The sequence below is a fragment of the Coregonus clupeaformis genome, chromosome 34, assembly GCF_020615455.1.
Source record: "Coregonus clupeaformis isolate EN_2021a chromosome 34, ASM2061545v1, whole genome shotgun sequence".
Taxonomy (NCBI): Eukaryota; Metazoa; Chordata; class Actinopteri; order Salmoniformes; family Salmonidae; genus Coregonus; species Coregonus clupeaformis.
Genome location: NC_059225.1, coordinates 33545781 through 33563335, shown reverse-complemented (window position 1 = coordinate 33563335; position 17555 = coordinate 33545781). Strand labels below are relative to the sequence as shown.

The 17555-nt window shown below is 46.1% G+C and overlaps 1 protein-coding gene across 5 annotated transcripts in view; it reads left to right on the top strand.

Moving 5' to 3' along the window:
- LOC121550036 (arf-GAP with SH3 domain, ANK repeat and PH domain-containing protein 1-like) overlaps positions 1–17555 on the top strand; it is a 75395-nt gene that overhangs the window by 27740 nt on the left and 30100 nt on the right. For all 5 annotated transcript variants that reach the window (XM_045210562.1, XM_045210564.1, XM_045210561.1 and 2 more), the window contains 8 exons: positions 1336–1408; positions 2349–2494; positions 7622–7696; positions 8992–9041; positions 13552–13681; positions 15724–15809; positions 17193–17268; positions 17408–17494. In XM_045210562.1, the coding sequence (XP_045066497.1) occupies positions 1336–1408; positions 2349–2494; positions 7622–7696; positions 8992–9041; positions 13552–13681; positions 15724–15809; positions 17193–17268; positions 17408–17494 (723 nt within the window). The remainder of the gene's footprint in view (positions 1–1335; positions 1409–2348; positions 2495–7621; positions 7697–8991; positions 9042–13551; positions 13682–15723; positions 15810–17192; positions 17269–17407; positions 17495–17555) is intronic.

The window sequence follows — 17555 nt, the reverse complement described above, 5'->3', positions numbered from 1 at the left end:
GGCTTTATAAATCATCAATATATCTACAGAAATAAGACAGATCCTGCTTCTGTTGCCCGTTAGAGTGTTTGTTTAAAAGCCTACTGATTCCGTGAGCACCAAGCCTCACGCAACAATTTCACAAATTCGGCTGTTTATAATCTTTGCTATGCTGTAATAAAGGCTTTACACTTTCTTTAGTTAGACCAGCCTCTCTTGTATTATTTAGAATGTATTTAGTGTTTAAAAATAAAGCGTAAACAATGAATAGGCCTAAACCGTTCCATTTCGGAAAGTTGCATTCATGAATGAATGCGACTGTTTTCAGTCTTTGCTGTAATAAAGGCTTTACAAAAAAAAAAAAAAAACGTTACAACAGACTCTCTGGTACGCTTATAATTTATTTAGTGTTGTTTAAATTGTTCCAAACGGTCAGAAAAATTATATTGTAATCTAACAGCACCTGTTTGGTACACATAATATGCACGCAGCGCTTGATCCATACCTTCTTTTTCTTGATCTCCAGTATTTCCCCACAACTAGTCACATTTATTCCACACATCTGACATCCCCTTTACCAGTAAACATTCCCCCATTTCGAGTTTATTTGTCATGTCCTCTGCATCAATTTTGCTGTCACATGTGTTGCGGTGTTCAGAGTTTGTTATAACCAATGTATTGATGTGATTATGATATGCTATAGGTCAGGCCCTATTGGTCACGTGCATGCGATGCATACATGTGTCACGTAAAGAGAGCAAGGGTTGAGGGAATAGGGAATGTTTTTCCTAAACAAATTAGGGGTTTCGGTAACACAACTATTCAGTCAGAAATGGCTGTAATTATGTTGCAGCTTCAGCAACACAGACAGCGCGATACTGTTGATGTTCTGTGGTGGTCGCTGCAGCAGGGAGGAGAGAGCGACAACGGGTGCTAGTCACAGTCACTCGCTGTCTCTTTTTTTTGAACACAGTGCAGCAAGTCTGAGCCAGGCCCGGCACAATCAAATGAATTGCGGTCGGACTCCCTCTAGTCATTTGTGTGTTTTAACACAGCTGCTCTACTGTATGGAACCCTTATATAGCAAACAGTTTAGAATTTCATTTGGAATGGTGATAAGCCATATTTCATGTGGTGCTTTTTGAGCATTTGATAAATTGTTATGCCAGTTTTTATGCCAGAACTGTAAAAAGATCATAGGGTTCAGAGAGTTAACTTCATTCTCTGAAATGACTATAATTTCAGTATAACAATTGTGTTACAAAGTTCAGACTGTGATGCTATTGTAAATCCTTAACAACCCTCTCTCTCTCTCTTTCTCTCTCTCTCTCTCTCTCTCTTGTTCTGTGTTTACAGGCTTTGGATCAGGACAGGACTGCGCTGCAGAAGGTGAAGAAATCAGTCAAGGCCATCTACAGCTCAGGCCAAGGTGAGAGAAAGCTCTCTGTCAGTTTTCTAGGCTCGTTAACCAGAGGGTTGCGCTTGTGGAAGACATTGAAAAATGATGATCTCTATATAGACTGGTCTGGGTGAGTAATTATGCCCTCTTATGAAACTAAATATTTCAGAGTTTCACATTTTTCTCCACATAGTCAGTTTTAGGTTGTTAGTGCCTTGAAGAGGGGGTTTCTGAACCCTTTCTCACCTGGCCCCTCTCAGGTCTCCTGTCTGATTTTGGATACAGTTCAAACCCATATACAGCCCTTTTTACATCAGCAGATGTCATAAAGTGCTATGACACACAAACACACACTTTTGACAGACCCTAGTGGGGCTGTACTCCTATAACAATGAATGGGAGTCTACCCCCATTGCATCATGCATCAATACATTTTTCCTAATGAAATGGCAGTCTACCAATGCTCCTCTTCGACCCATTCACCCACACCCAGTTAGCAAGATCCACCCCTACATATTGAGCTTTACAGTATGACAATCTGATTTAAGTTGTCAAAATGATTAGAAACCACACAAAGCTGTTGCATTTGTAACCAGATGATGCCATGGCTAATGTCAACCTTTCCATGCTTGATCACGATCACCTGTCCCTGGCTGTGTCCTAAATGGCACCCTATTCCCTATGCACTACTTTTGACCAGAGCACTATGGTCCCTGGTCAAAAGTAGTGCTCTATAAAGGGAATAGGGTGCAATTTGTGACGCATAGCCTAGCACCACTACCCTTGTTATCATTATTTCAAATTCAACTGAATGTTAACCTTGGTTGTCTCCCTCTCTCTCCCTCTGTCTCCCTCTGTCTCCTTCTGTCTCCTCTGTCTCCCTCTGTCTCCCTCTGTCTCCCTCTGTCTCCCTCTGTCTCCCTCTGTCTCCCTCTGTCTCCCTCTGTCTCCCTCTGTCTCCCTCTCCCAGACCATGTCCAGAATGAGGAGAACTATGCCCAGGCTCTGGATAAGTTTGGCAGCAATTTCATCAGCAGAGACAACCCTGACCTGGGAACAGCCTTCGTCAAGTTCTCCACCCTGACCAAGGAGCTGTCGACCCTGCTCAAGAACCTGGTGAGACACACAGGACTTTTTTTGCAGTTCAGTTACTTATGGCTGGTAATGCCCAGAATGTCCGCCATTGAATTGACAAAGAGGTGACAGAGCCAACACCTTCACATGAGGGTTTCCCATCTTAGGATGGACTTGATTTTTGTACAGATGTCCTATCTTAATTTGATCACTCTGTTGCCTCAGATAATTTTCCTGCACAATAGGATTGTAGTGTATTCGAGGTTTAAAAAGGCTTCTAAAGTCTGTAATTTCCTATTTAAAATGTCAGATTTATCCTAACAAAAAATGTGTCAACCCCTATGGAAATGTTCATTAATTATAATCAACATAATAATTCACATTTCCTGTTGCTGCAGGATTATTTTCCTGCTGTGAGAAACTGGTCAAATTACAAATGCACACCAGTGTGTGTGTGAGTTTTTGTGTGTGTGTGTATGCGTGTGTGTGTGTACGCATGATAGTGTTGCACGTTATACCCAAACTTTTTTTTACTAGAACATCAAAAATGGTTCGGTACTAGAATTTTTGTTACTTTCAGTACTTCTTTCAAATGTGTCTCACGTCTTATATGGATTGAGAGGATCGAGTCTGTCTAGTAATTTGTCTGAATCTTTTCAAGAGGGCAGTAAGTAGTAAGAGGGCAGTAAGTAGTAAGAGGGCAGTAAGTAGTAAGAGGGCAGTAAGTGGTAAGAGGGCAGTAAGTAGTAAGAGGGCAGTAAGTAGTAAGAGGGCAGTAAGTAGTAAGAGGGCAGTAAGTAGTAAGAGGGCAGTAAATAGTAAGAGGGCAGTAGTAGTAAGAGGGCAGTAAGTAGTAAGAGGGCAGTAAGTAGTAAGAGGGCAGTAAGTAGTAAGAGGGCAGTAAGTAGTAAGAGGGCAGTAAATAGTAAGAGGGCAGTAGTAGTAAGAGGGCAGTAAGTAGTAAGAGGGCAGTAAGTAGTAAGAGGGCAGTAAGTAGTAAGAGGGCAGTAAGTAGTAAGAGGGCAGTAAGTAGTAAGAGGGCAGTAAGTAGTAAGAGGGCAGTAAATAGTAAGAGGGCAGTAGTAGTAAGAGGGCAGTAAGTAGTAAGAGGGCAGTAAGTAGTAAGAGGGCAGTAAATAGTAAGAGGGCAGTAGTAGTAAGAGGGCAGTAAGTAGTAAGAGGGCAGTAAGTAGTAAGAGGGCAGTAAGTAGTAAGAGGGCAGTAAGTAGTAAGAGGGCAGTAAGTAGTAAGAGGGCAGTAAATAGTAAGAGGGCAGTAGTAGTAAGAGGGCAGTAAGTAGTAAGAGGGCAGTAAGTAGTAAGAGGGCAGTAAGTAGTAAGAGGACAGTAAGTAGTAAGAGGGCAGTAAGTAGTAAGAGGACAGTAAGTAGTAAGAGGACAGTAAGTAGTAAGAGGGCAGTAAGTAGTAAGAGGGCAGTAAGTAGTAAGAGGGCAGTATGTAGTAAGAGGGCAGTAAGTAGTAAGAGGGCAGTAAGTAGTAAGAGGGCAGTAAGTAGTAAGAGGTAGTAAGAGGGCAGTAAGTAGTAAGAGGGCAGTAAGTAGTAAGAGGGCAGTAAGTAGTAAGAGGGCAGTAAGTAGTAAGAGGGCAGTAAGTAGTAAGAGGTAGTAAGAGGGCAGTAAGTAGTAAGAGGGCAGTAAGTAGTAAGAGGGCAGTAAGTAGTAAGAGGGCAGTAAGTAGTAAGAGGTAGTAAGAGGGCAGTAAGTAGTAAGAGGGGCAGTAAGTAGTAAGAGGGCAGTAAGTAGTAAGAGGGCAGTAAATAGTAAGAGGGCAGTAAGTAGTAAGAGGTAGTAAGAGGGCAGTAAGTAGTAAGAGGGCAGTAAGTAGTAAGAGGGCAGTAAGTAGTAAGAGGGCAGTAAGTAGTAAGAGGGCAGTATGTAGTAAGAGGGCAGTAAGTAGTAAGAGGGCAGTAAGTAGTAAGAGGGCATTAAGTAGTAAGAGGGAAGTAAGTAGTAAGAGGGCAGTATGTAGTAAGAGGGCAGTAAGTAGTAAGAGGGCAGTAAGTAGTAAGAGGGCAGTAAGTAGTAAGAGGGCAGTAAGTAGTAAGAGGGCAGTAAGTAGTAAGAGGGCAGTAAGTAGTAAGAGGGCAGTAATTAGTAAGAGGGCAGTAAGTAGTAAGAGGGCAGTAAGTAGCAAGAGGGCTTTAAGTAGTAAGAGGGCAGTATGTAGCCAGGCTACACTAACACAGCACAAGAAGCAAGCGAGAGCAAGAAGTAAAAAAAAAATATTCAAACGAAAACATCATACCTCCGCAACCCAAAGTATTTCCAAGTGAACTTTGGAAATACTTTGCTTACAGAGCAGATGATGAGGGCCAGCCCACTGAAACAACTATCCAAAAGGTGTAACAAAGCAGTGCAGTGCAAGGGAGATTTACTTCCAAAATGACATAAAAAACGATTTTACACATGACATTTGCATTGTAGCCTAACGTTATTCTTCTAATGTGTGTGTGTGTGTGTGTGTGCGTGTGTGTGAGAGCCCCCCCCCCCAGGAACCCTCCTAAATCAGCCACCTGTTGGCACTGCCTGGGGAGGTGGTATACATATTGGCTGTAATGGTGGTGAAAGGACAAGCATCTCTTGGCATTACTTATATCGATGCTAAGTGAAGACATATTGTTCTGTCTCCCTTCCTGTCTCTCTGTCTCTCACTTTATCGCAAAGACACACTTCTGGGCATGAGATTTTTCTAAGACATACATTTGCCTTTATACATTCTTGTGTATCAACCATTTAGTGTATGTGTGTGGTCTGTGTAGGTCTCACGTAGTTAGATACTTAATTCTTGCATCGCTCACTTAGAACGCTGGCAAGCAAGGATACCCACATTCATAACCAAGCACAGATGCCCACTGAACTGTATTCAGACATATAGTGCCTTCGGAAAGTATTCAGACCCCTTGACTTTTACCACATTTTGTTACGTTACAGCCTTATTCTAAAATGGATTAAATAAATTAAATAAATGAAAATCCTCATCAATCTACACACAATACCCCATAATGTCAAAGTGAAAACAGGTTTTAAGAAATTTTTGCAAATGTATAAAACATTTAAACAGAAATACCTTATTTACCAAAGTATTCAGACCATTTGCTATGAGACTCAAAATTGAGCTCAGGTGCATCATGTTTCCATTGATCATCTTTGAGATGTTTCTACAACTTGATTGGAGTCCACTTGTGGTAAATTCTATTGATTGGGCATGATTTGGAAAGGCACACACCTGTCTATATAAGGTCCAACAGTTGACAGTGCATGTCAGAGCAGAGACCAAGCCATGAGGTCGAAGGAATTGTCCGTAGAGCTCTGAGACAGGATTGTGTCGAGGCACAGATCTGGGGAAGGGTATCAAAACATTTCTGCAGCATTGAAGGTCCCCAAGAACACAGTGGCCTCCATCATTCTTAAATGGAAGAAGTTTGGAACCACCAAGACTCTTCCTAGAGCTGGCCGCCCAGACAAACTGAACAATCGAGGGAGAAGGGCCTTGGTCAGGGAGGTGACCAAGAACCCGATGGTCACGCTGACAGAGCTCCAGAGTTCCTCTGTGGAGATGGGAGAACCTTCCAGAAGGACAACCATCTCTGCAGCACTCTACCAATCAGGCATGTATGGTAGAGTGGCCAGATGGAAGCCACTCCACATGACAAGCACATGACAGCCCGCTTGATGTTTGCCAAAAGGCACTTATAGACTCTCAGACCATGAGAAACAAGATTCTCTGGTCTGATGAAACCAAGATTGAACTCTTTGGCCTAAATGCCAAGCTTCCCGTCTGGAGGAAACCTGGCACCATCCCTACGGTGAAGCATGGTGGTGGCAGCATCATGCTGTTGGGATGTTTTTCAGCGGCAGGGAATGGGAGACTAGTCAGGATCGAAGGAAAGATGAACGGAGCAAAGATCCTTGATGAAAACATGCTCCAGAGCGCTAAGGACCTCAGACTGGGTCTGAATACTTTCCGAATGCACTGTAGTTGTCATTTGAGTGTTTATTGAATATATCCTTTTCATAAGTGGTCCCCAAGGGCTGGTGTCAGTGTGTACTACTATTGGTGAAAGTATTGATGTTAATAACTCCCTAACATGAACCTGTCATAGAATGATACATCACCATTGGTTGTTGACGTTGCTATTAGTCTGGTGGACATTTTGCTCTCTCTCTCTCTCTCTCTCTCTCTCTCTCTCTCTCTCTCTCTCTCTCTCTCTCTCACTCATTCTCTCTTTCTCTATGTATGGAGTGAACTCTTCATATGCTGACACTAGTTTGTGGTATTGACCACCTTTAAAGAAGGGAGAGCAGAGTGAGAGGAAGGCGACCACCCTGTTGGTCTGCTTGAGTGGTGGGGTTGAGCCCAGTTTCCAGGCCAGTCTAAGTAGTATCCATCCACTCCATAAAGTGAGACAAAGGGTGCATCCCAAATTGCACCCTATTCCCTTTATAGTGCACTACTTTTGACCAGGGCCCATAGAACCCCCATAGAGCTCTGGTTGAAAGTAGTGCACTATATAGGACATATGGTGTCATTTGGGATGCAAACAGACCATGGCCAACTCTAATAGTAGAGCAGCAGCCAGTAAGTAGGTGATTGATTTAGACATTGGGTCTTTGCAACGGAGGCACTTAAGCAACACATTAGTGGCCATTAAGTGTTGTTTGTTTCCTGGACTGGATGGGACTTGGCACTGGCCATCACAGGCCCAAATGGAATAAATGCTCAGGAATAATGGCTTGCATTAATCAATGTGGTTACAGCGCTGTAAGCAAATGGTAGTCAAATTGCTTTTGCTGATTCCTAAATAGCTAATAGCTTAGCACATTCTGAGAGTCGAAAATGCTTTCGCTTGTTCCTAAATAGCCAAGATTGAGTTCACCCTTAGACTGAAGATAATACTGTCAAGGTTTCTTCGGTCCATCACAAGTAAATATGTGTTGATGTACTCCAGATGAAAGCTGAAAGAGTAGCTGCCTGAATCTTGCCTTGGTGACCGAGTTACTGAATAACTCTCTCTCTCCCGCTCTCTCTCTCTCTCTCTCTCTCTCTCTCTCTCTCTCTCTCTCTCTCTCTCTCTCTCTCTCGCTCTCCTGCTCTCTCTCTCTGTCTCTGTCTCTGTTTCTGTCTCTGTCTCTGTCTCTGTCTCTTCAGCTCCAGAGCCTGAGCCATAATGTGATCTTCACCCTGGACTCGCTGCTGAAGGGGGACCTGAAAGGTGTGAAAGGGGTAAGATTTACAGTAAAGGCCCTCCTCTCCTCAGTCCCTCTCTCGCTTCCGCTCTCTTTCTCTGCCTGACCCCCTAGGGGAGGCCCTAGCACTGGAGCCCACTTAGTAGAGCCCACTCAGCATATCTGTCGATTCGTGTGTGTGTGTGTGTGTGTTAGTGATGGCTGTTCCTGCACCAAAACTCCAGTATATTTCCTTCATAGCTTGTTCTTCATCTTCTTTTTAAATAGGGAGCCAATTTGTTTTCAGCACTTTTTTATTTCAATGGCTGATCAAAACTTGTTTTCTCATGGCTCTCTCTTGTCACAGACATACACTGAGTATACAAAACATTAAGAACACATGCTCTTTCCATGACATAGACTGACCAGGTTAATCCAGGTGAAAGCTATGATCCCTTATTGATGTCACTTGTTAAATCCACTTCAATCAGTGTAGATGAAGGGGAGGAGACAGGTTAAATAAGGATTTTTAAGCCTTGAGGCAATTGAGACATTGATTGTGTATGTGTGCCATTCAGAGGGTGAATGGGCAAGACAAAATATTTAAGTGCCTTTGAACTGGGTATGTAGTAGGTGCCAGGCGCACTGGTTTGTGTCAAGAACTGCAACGCTGCTGGGTTTTTAACGCTCAACAGTTTCCCTTGTGTATCAAGAATGGTCCACCAGCCAAAGGACATCCAGCCAACTTGACACAACTGTGGGAAGCATTGGAGTCAACATGAGCCAGGATCCCTGTGGAACACTTTCGACACCTTGTAGAGCCCATGCCCCGATGAATTGAGGCTGTTCTGAGGGCAAAAGGGAGTGCAACTCAATATTAAGAAGGTGAACCAAATGTTTAGTATACTCAGTGTATATGGTGAGCAATGTGTTTGTAACATGGAATCACGATAAAATCACAGTATTGAATCGCAATACATATAGAGAGAGAATGTGTGTGTGTGAGAGAAAGAGAGAAAGAGACAGATGGAGAAGGGGAGGCGGGACTAGTGGACCTGACTGTTTAAAAGATCACACTGTAAATCTTTGCGTAAACTGTGTCCCTGTGTTGTGTCTGAAGGCAGGCACCACGAATAAATGGGCCATGAACCCGTGAGGTTGGAAACACTGGAAACATGGAGTGGGCGTGGTAGTGGGTTTCCAGAACATCCATTTTGAGGATGAGGCCTTGGCTCCTTGGCTGCAGTGGCGGTGTTGGCCTGTGTTGGAGAGAGAGTTAACACTGCACTGTGGGATTCCAGATTGACCTCCTTACTGCTGTTTACTCATACTTTGTCCCCCCATTTCTTTCAGGACATAAAGAAACCATTTGACAAAGCCTGGAAGGACTATGAAGCTAAGTTGTAAGTTTGTTAATAAATGTGTACATTAGGGATTAACATGGGTAACCAGGATCCCGGGACTGTCCCGGGAATATCTTCACATTTCCCGAAAGAATGTAATGACAAGACCTGGGAAATTACACAAACAAATCCCCCAATGTCGCATTAATGCAATTCCACAACATACAAAACATGCACAGCAGATAAGCAGATAAGTAAAAAATAAAATATATAAACAGGTTGACGCATGGACGCCTTTAGCCTAGCAAAGTCGCCATAAATTCAAAGCACACGCATAATTGACACCGATGGATTGCACACGCGACCAGAATGCAGTTAAAAAACCCTATTGGAAACCCCTACAGTATAGCCTATAAAATAACGTGTGCCTCTTTGAGCTGTCATTGTGAGTCTTTAGACAGTCACAAATTTGATAGCACAATCCACTACATAGGCATCTCTGTCACAGAGAGGCATGAGGGAAAATTCTATCTTCTCCTGTCCTAGAGTGTCACGATCGTCTGAAGGAGCGGACCAATACGCAGCGCGTGGAGTGAACATGATGACTTTATTTAATTAAAGCAACCACGAAAAAACAACAAATGACGATACGTGAAGTCCTCTGTGACACCGACAGAACATACAACACTGACAGAATAACCCACCAAAAAAGGACCAAGCAGCGCGTCCAGGAGCAAAGGGTCTGGACATGGGAGGAACTGTTGGACGGTAAAGGGTCCTGGACGTGGGAAGAAATCCTGGACGGCATGGATCGCCGTCCATGGAGCGAAACAGAGGAGAGGCGACGGAGAGAGGAGCAACGGCGTCGGCAGAGCCAACGCCGGAAGGACGAGAGGCAACCCCCAAGAAATTTTTTGGGGGGGCACATGGCTTGGGCGACGGAGCAGCAGGAGGCTGCCACAAGGCAGAGTCAGAGGGCTGCCAGGTTAAGGGGGCTGACGGAGGCAGAGAAGGGACGGATTCAGTGGGCTACCAGGTCAAGGGGGCTACTGGGTAAAGCAGGGAAGGAAGGTGTTGAGGCACGGCGTGAGGTACTGGGGTGTGTAACCAGTTCGGTCCGGCCCGTTCCTAGTCCCGAGGTGCAGCCAGTAGTGTGTGTTCCCGTACGGTACGGCCTGTTCCGGTCCCTCGCACTAAGTGTAAGGTGCGCGGCCGCCAGCCCGGTTCGGCCTGTTCCTGCCATCACGCACCAAGTATGCGGTGCGCGTCGCCAGCTCAGCCCGGCCTGTTCCTACTCCACGCACCAGGGATACGGTGCGCCGCCAGCCCAGCCCGGCCTGTTCCTACTCCACGCACCAGGGATACGGTGCGCTTCGCCAGCCCAGCCCGGCCTGTTCCTACTCCACGCACCAGGGATACGGTGCGCCCGCCAGCCCGGCCCGGCCTGTTCCGCCACTCGCACCAGGGATACGGTGCGCGTCGCCAGCCCCCGCCCGGCCTGTTCCTGCTCTCCGCACTAGGCGTGAGGTGAGTCCCCAGGGTCCAGCATGCCCTGTTCCGGCTCCCCGCACTAGGCGTTATGGGAGTCCCCAGGGTCCAGCATGCCCTGTTCCGACTCCCCGCACTAGCCCTGAGATGCGTGTCCTCAGCCCGGTACCTCCAGTTCCGGCACCACGCATCAGGCCTACGGTGCGTCCCCAGGGCCAAGCATGCCCTGTTGCTGCTTCCCGCACTAGCCCTGAGATGCGTGTCCTCAGCCCGGTACCTCCAGTTCCGGCACCACGCATCAGGCCTACGGTGCGTCCCCAGGGTCCAGCATGCCCTGTTGCTTCTCCCCGCACTAGCCCTGAGATGCGTGTCCTCAGCCCGGTACCTCCTGTTCCGGCACCACGCACCAGGCCTACGATGCGCCTCAGACGGCCAGAGTCTGCCGTCTGCCCAACGGGGCCTGAACTGCCCGTCTGCCCAAAGCCTGTAAAGCCGCCCGTCTGCCATGAGCCATCAGAGCCGTCCGCCAGACCGGAGCCGCTAGAGCCTTCCGCCAGACAGGATCAGCCAGAGCCTTCCGCCAGACAGGATCAGCCAGAGCCTTCTGCCAGACAGGATCAGCCAGAGCCTTCCGCCAGACAGGATCAGCCAGATCCGTCAGTCGGCCATGAGCAGCCAGATCCGTCAGTCGGCCATGAGCAGCCAGATCCGTCAGCCAGCCATGAGCAGCCAGATCCGTCAGCCAGCCATGAGCAGCCAGATCCGTTAGCCAGCCATGAGCAGCCAGATCCGTTAGCCAGCCATGAGCAGCCAGTTCCGTCAGCCAGCCATGAGCCGTCCAGCCAGGATCCGCCAGAGCCGTCCAGCCAGGATCCGCCAGAGCCGTCCAGCCGGGATCCGCCAGAGCCGTCCAACCGGGATCCGTCAGAGCCGTCCAGCCAGGATCCGCCAGCCAGCCAGGATCCGCCAGAGCCAGCCAGCCAGGATCCGCCATTTAGTCAGGTGCTGCCCCTTAGCTCGGTGTTGCTCCTTATCCTGTTGCTGTCCCTTATCCTGGTGCTGTCCCTTAGCCTGGTACTGCCCCTTAGTCAGGTACTGCCCCTTAGTCCGGTACTGCCCGTAGTCCGGTGCTGCCCCTTAGTCCGGTGCTGCCCCTTAGCCCGGTGCTGCCCCTTGTCCCGGTGCTGCCCCTTATCCCGGTGCTGCCCCTTATCCCGGTGCTGCCCCTTAGGCCGATGCTGCCCCTTAGTCCGGTGTTGCCCCTTAGTCCAGGTGGGGTTAGTTGGAGGGTGGTCATTGGGAGGAGGCTACCGAAGCAGGTTGTGACTGTGGTGGGGTGGGGATCACGACCGGGGCCAGAGCCGCCACCGTGGACAGACGCCCACCCAGACCCTCCCCTAGTCCTGATATTGGTGCGCCCGGAGTTCGCACCTTTAGGGGGGTACTGTGACACTCTGGCTCCATGGACTTTGATATTTGAGCCAGGGTTGTTCATTGTCATTGGTTTGGGTGTATTTCATTTGGTGGTGTTGGGGATGGGTGAGTTTCATTTTGTTTGTGTCTAGTGGTGATTGGTCTATGACTCCCAATCGGAGGTAACGAGTGTCAGCTGTCGGCTCGTTATCTCTGATTGGGAGCCATATATATTCTGTGTGTTTTCTCCTTTGTTTTGTGGGTTATTGTTCCAGTGTTGTATGTTCTGTCGGTGTCACAGAGGACTTCACGTATCGTCATTTGTTGTTTTTTTGTGGTTGCTTTAATTAAATAAAGTCATCATGTTCACTCCACGCGCTGCGTATTGGTCCGCTCCTTCAGACGATCGTGACATAGAGCCTAAGCTATTTTGCAACGCCAGGGTTGTGGGTTCGATTCCCACGGGGGGCCAGTATGAAAATGTATGCACTCACTAACTGTAAGTCGCTCTGGATAAGAGCGTCTGCTAAACGACTAAAATGTAAAAGTAATTTTCTTATCCAGTCCCAATCCCACTGAAACCCAAAATCTTGACTCCTGTCTTGCATGAACATCTTTAACTTTATTCTGTAATCCATAGGTTGCAATGCATTATCAAAGCATATCTCAAAATACCGCTATAACATTTTCCCCGCTTCTCTGCGCTGTCTCGTAGGCCTACTTGCTGCCCATATGAGAGCTTCGGTAGAGAATGTGTGATCAACAAATGGTATGAGAGTAGATATGGATATTTTCTTAAACAGAGTCTGTCCCCGTTAAGATACCTACAACTATTTCCACTCTCTTCTGCCAGTTATTCATGAGCTGATCTGCTATCTGTATAATCATCAACCTTATAGATTTTGTCAAATATAGGAGATATTCTATCATTCGTTGAAGGAGGTTATCTAGGAGGCTTAGCAACTTTGGTTATTTAACTGCCGTTACAAAGTTTGTATGATTCGGCAACGCTATAGTCGGGGTGCTTCCTGAGTGCGTTCTGTGTCGAGATAGCTTACTGCTGAAATGCACTGAATTGAGGAACATGATAACGCTCTGAATTTATGAACAGCCTGTTTTGCAAATTCACACCGTCATTGCCGATCAAAGATAGTTACTCTATCATTACTAGATATCAGTTTGATTTGCTCTGAAATCTTTACATAGTGGCGCAGCCAACAAGGTGGTGCAGCACCCTTCTTAATTGGAGAGAACACTGGCATTTCTTGGTTTTAAACTATTTAAATGGGCACTTCTGATTTTTGCGGAATGTTCAGGGACTCTCAACATAAATATGAATTATTACTGGTATTGAAATTTGGTCGATTTTTGGGAAAATATTGATCCCGAGTGTAGATGTACATAGCTGTGTTGGGACACCTGGGGTTTGCACTATAAATGGTTATGTCTGCGTACAGTTGTGTATGGTGTCATTACAATGTCAGAATGGATGTACTGTATATCACACAGGGTAACATAATCATTTAACTGGAATGTTCCGCCCTGTGAAAACTCTACTTCATGCTGAGAATTCCATCTGATTTAAATAGTTGTCATGGACTTAAACACTGTCTGTCGGTCTGTCTTGTCTGGTTTCTCTAACACTGTCTGTCTGTCTGTGTGATTTCAGTACAAAGATCGAGAAAGAGAAGAGGGAACATGCCAAGCAGCACGGGATGATTCGCACAGAGATAACAGGCGCTGAGATCGCTGAGGAGATGGAGAAGGAACGCCGTCTCTTCCAACTCCAGATGTGTGAGGTCAGTAGTGGACACTGGGCACAGACTAGTGGGCACTGATTAGGCGCTAACTGGGCACTGACTGAGATGTACAGTATGTCGTTTTCTGTAAACCAGTGCTTGTAAGTGAGCTGTATTCCTCTGGAGCAGTGGTATTCAGAGTCGGGGTCGCAACCCCACTAAAATTGCAATGGGGTCACCAAATAAACTCAGATATAAATATTATTATTTATTTGTATTTATTTTTTAAGCACTATATATATATATTAAAACCACTACTCTAGAGTAAAATAACAAATTGTAAGAGCGATGCACTCAGCTGTGCCAACGAGCTACCCTCGGTGGGCGTAAACGCATACTTCACTCTCCCTCTTTATGTACAGATTATTTGCTCACATGGCATAACGGTACTGACAATTGATATATTAACTTAGTGCTTCACAATGGGATTCTAATTGGAGCAGTTACGGAGGAGCTCAACCCATGCACCTCTATTTCTGTGTGCAGCGAGAGGGGTGTGGTTTGTCTCTCTTGGGTTTTTAGGGTGATTTCTTACACAGGGTTGTTGTTGTTGTTGATATTGCTTCCAGTGTAGTGCTAGAGGGGCTCAGAGTTTATAACTAGGGTCCAGAGTTTTTCCTGGGCAAGTCATATGGTCAGGAAAACTGCCGACCCTATAAGCTTGACTGATAACAATGCTAGTATTGTGTGAATTGGTACGTGAATTACCTCATCCCACACCCCCACCGCTACCCCCCACCGTCTCCACATTACTCACTCACCAGATTAGAGGATGCTCTCAGGTTGCATCCCAGATGGCACCCTATTCCCTATATAGTGTACTACTTTGAACCAGGGCACATAGGGTACTACATAGGGAATAGGGTGCCATTTGGGATGCAAACTCACTCTTCCATCCCACGCTGCTCTGCTGCTGCTGTTGCTAGTGTGGAGAGAGCCAGGTGATGCTCAGCACAGCAGGCTGTATTACTGATCTGAGACCAGCCACTGATACAGTAGCATCCATCCATCACCTCTCATTCCCACAAAGCCCCCAAACACATGCACCAACAGGCATTCACAACACACACTAAACCCACACCAGACAAATGTGTTTAATCTCTGAGCCGCACACTCTCAGACAGACAAAAGCAATGTGTGTGTGACTGTGTGTGTGTTTGGTTTCAAGGGAGCACGCATACATGCACACACACGCACACACACACAGACAGAAAGATGACTGCATTGTAAGCAATGCAGCAGAGAAGCTTTGGGAGGACAGGGACATTCTGGGCCTCAGAAGGGCATTCTGGCATAGATTAAATGTCCTCTGTGTGCGGAGCATTGACTCTTCACAAACTGTTCTAGGTTGGCACGCCATTGGATAAACTCAGATTAATATGATGTTTTATTCATTTGTTCACTGGGCATGAATTTGTCGGGGGAATTTGCTCTCTATCTTTAGACTGCCTCGTTTAGGATGCTAGTCACTGAAACACACTTTCTCTGGAGGCCCAAGTGATTTCTTAAAACCAAATGAATAACACAATTCTAGTTATCCATTTCAAACACAGTTTACTGTAAAACCAGGCAAATTACATCTTTCTCTCTTGATGTTCTATATTGGCATTCCTTTCAGTGAAATTTAGATGCTTACCACTTTGTTTCCAGCTCCCACAGACTCCAAGCTGTGTTGGCAGTGTAGATCATCCTCCAGAGGATGGGCATTCTGATAGGATTATCATTCAAAGTGTTCAGAAGACATATTTCACACAAACACACATTTTCTATGGTGGTTTAATGCAAGGGTGGAACATTTTGCGCTCAGTTTCCATTTATGTGGGTGGGTGCAGGCTTTTGTTTCAGCCAAGCAGTAACATGAAGATTTACTGGTTCATAAATGATAGCCTTCAGTTCAAATAGATGATTAAAACCTTCAGTGATTGTCCACCCCTGGTTTAATGTATCACCAGGAATAAGCAGTGAAATACTCCAAAATCATGTAAAATAGCATTTTATTTGATGTCAGTTTTCACAAACCACCTCTTGTGTTTTCTCTGCAGTACCTGATCAAAGTCAACGAGATCAAGACCAAGAAGGGAGTGGACCTTCTCCAGAACCTCATCAAGTATTACCATGCACAATGCAAGTAAGTACACAGTACCGCAGTATATTCCTCCTTTACCATAGTGTAGTAGTGAGACGTGTCTACTTAGATGTGGCTAATTGGTGGCAAACACTTACATTTTTCTGAGGGAATTGTGTACTCTCACGACTAGCTATATAAGTCTTGCAGTGATTGCTATTTGCTCTCTTTCTCTCTCCCTCTCTCTCTCTCTCTCTCTCTCTCTCTCTCTCTCTCTCTCTCTCTCTCTCTCTCTCTCTTTCCCTCTCTATTGCTCCCACTTGCCCGGTCTCCCTCCCCTCCCCTCCCCTCTCCATCTTTCTTTCTTTCTTTCTTTCTTTCTTTCTTTCTTTCTTTCTTTCTTTCTTTCTTTCTTTCTTTCTTTCTTTCTTTCTTTCTTTCTTTCTTTCTTTCTTTCTTTCTTTCTTTCTTTCTCTCTCTCTTTCTCTCTCTCTCTCTCTCTCTCTCTCTCTCTCTCTCTCTCTCTCTCTCTCTCTCTCTCTCTCTCTCTCTCTCTCTCTCTCTCTCTCCCTTCTCTTTCTCCTCTCAACCCCCCTCCCTCCATCCCTCTCTCTCGGATGGGGTGATGGTGATGCATGATTCACTGGTCTTGGGTAGGGAGGGTTGCGGAGTCATATTTAGCTCTCATAAATATGCACGGGCCTTCATGCCGATGCGTTGTGACAGCCGTGGGGGTTTGTGGGTAAATAATTGCCATCCCCTGGCTGCGTCACCAACAGGCCTGACAGCCTCAGCGTTGCTAGGTGGTTGTGTCACAACAAAACAATGCAGTTTTCTGGTTATCTACTCAACCCAAACATATAGCTGCCCTACTGTTTCTGACACTGACAGTGAAACATCTCTGTGGAGAGACATGCCTTATAGAACAATGGAAAAAAAGAGGTAGTGAAAACTGTGAGTTTCAGTAGGACGAGTGGACTGAGGGAGGATTGATGGATGCCTAGAGCGAGGGAGAGGGAGAGAGAGAGGGAGAGATGGGGAGAGAGAGGTTGTTAGTGGAGATGAGAGGATGCAGAGCTGCATTCAGGTGGGTGCCGCTGACACTGGCAGATCCATAATGGATGACAGGAGGTGCTTAGCATTCAGCTCTGGACACAGCCATAGTCAGCCAGAGAGAGACAGAAGAGAAAGAGAGAGAGAGATCTCTTTGCCAAAAGCCAGAGGGCCAAGCAGTGCTATACATTATACATATCCCACTGCATCAGTCTCATTCTCATTCACCCCTCCACTTCTTATGACCTTCCTAATGCCTATAGAAACATTGTATGACACTTGACATTTCTCAATGATGTAAATGATGCTACGCCCCACCAAATGACTACCCTTTGTCTCACTAAAGTGAAAATGTCAATGGAATTATAATATCCGCCCTGTATTCTCTTGCAGTTTCTTCCAAGATGGCTTGAAGACAGCAGATAAGCTGAAGCAGTACATTGAGAAGCTGGCTGCTGACCTCTACAATGTAAACACCCACCCACAGGCTTCTCTCTATCTGATTACTGCTACTCTGCAGACTGAATTGTTATCGAGGTCATTGAGTGTGTGTGTGTGTGTGTGTGTGTGTGTGTGTGTTAATCTCACTCTGTGTATCTCCTTCTCAGATAAAGCAGACCCAGGATGAGGAGAAGAAACATCTGACTGCTCTCAGAGACCTGATCAAGTCCTCCCTTCAGCTGGACCAGAAGGAGGTAGGCAGGAACCAGACCAAATAGGGCCAAATAGGGCTAAACAGGGCCTAGTGGGCCAAAC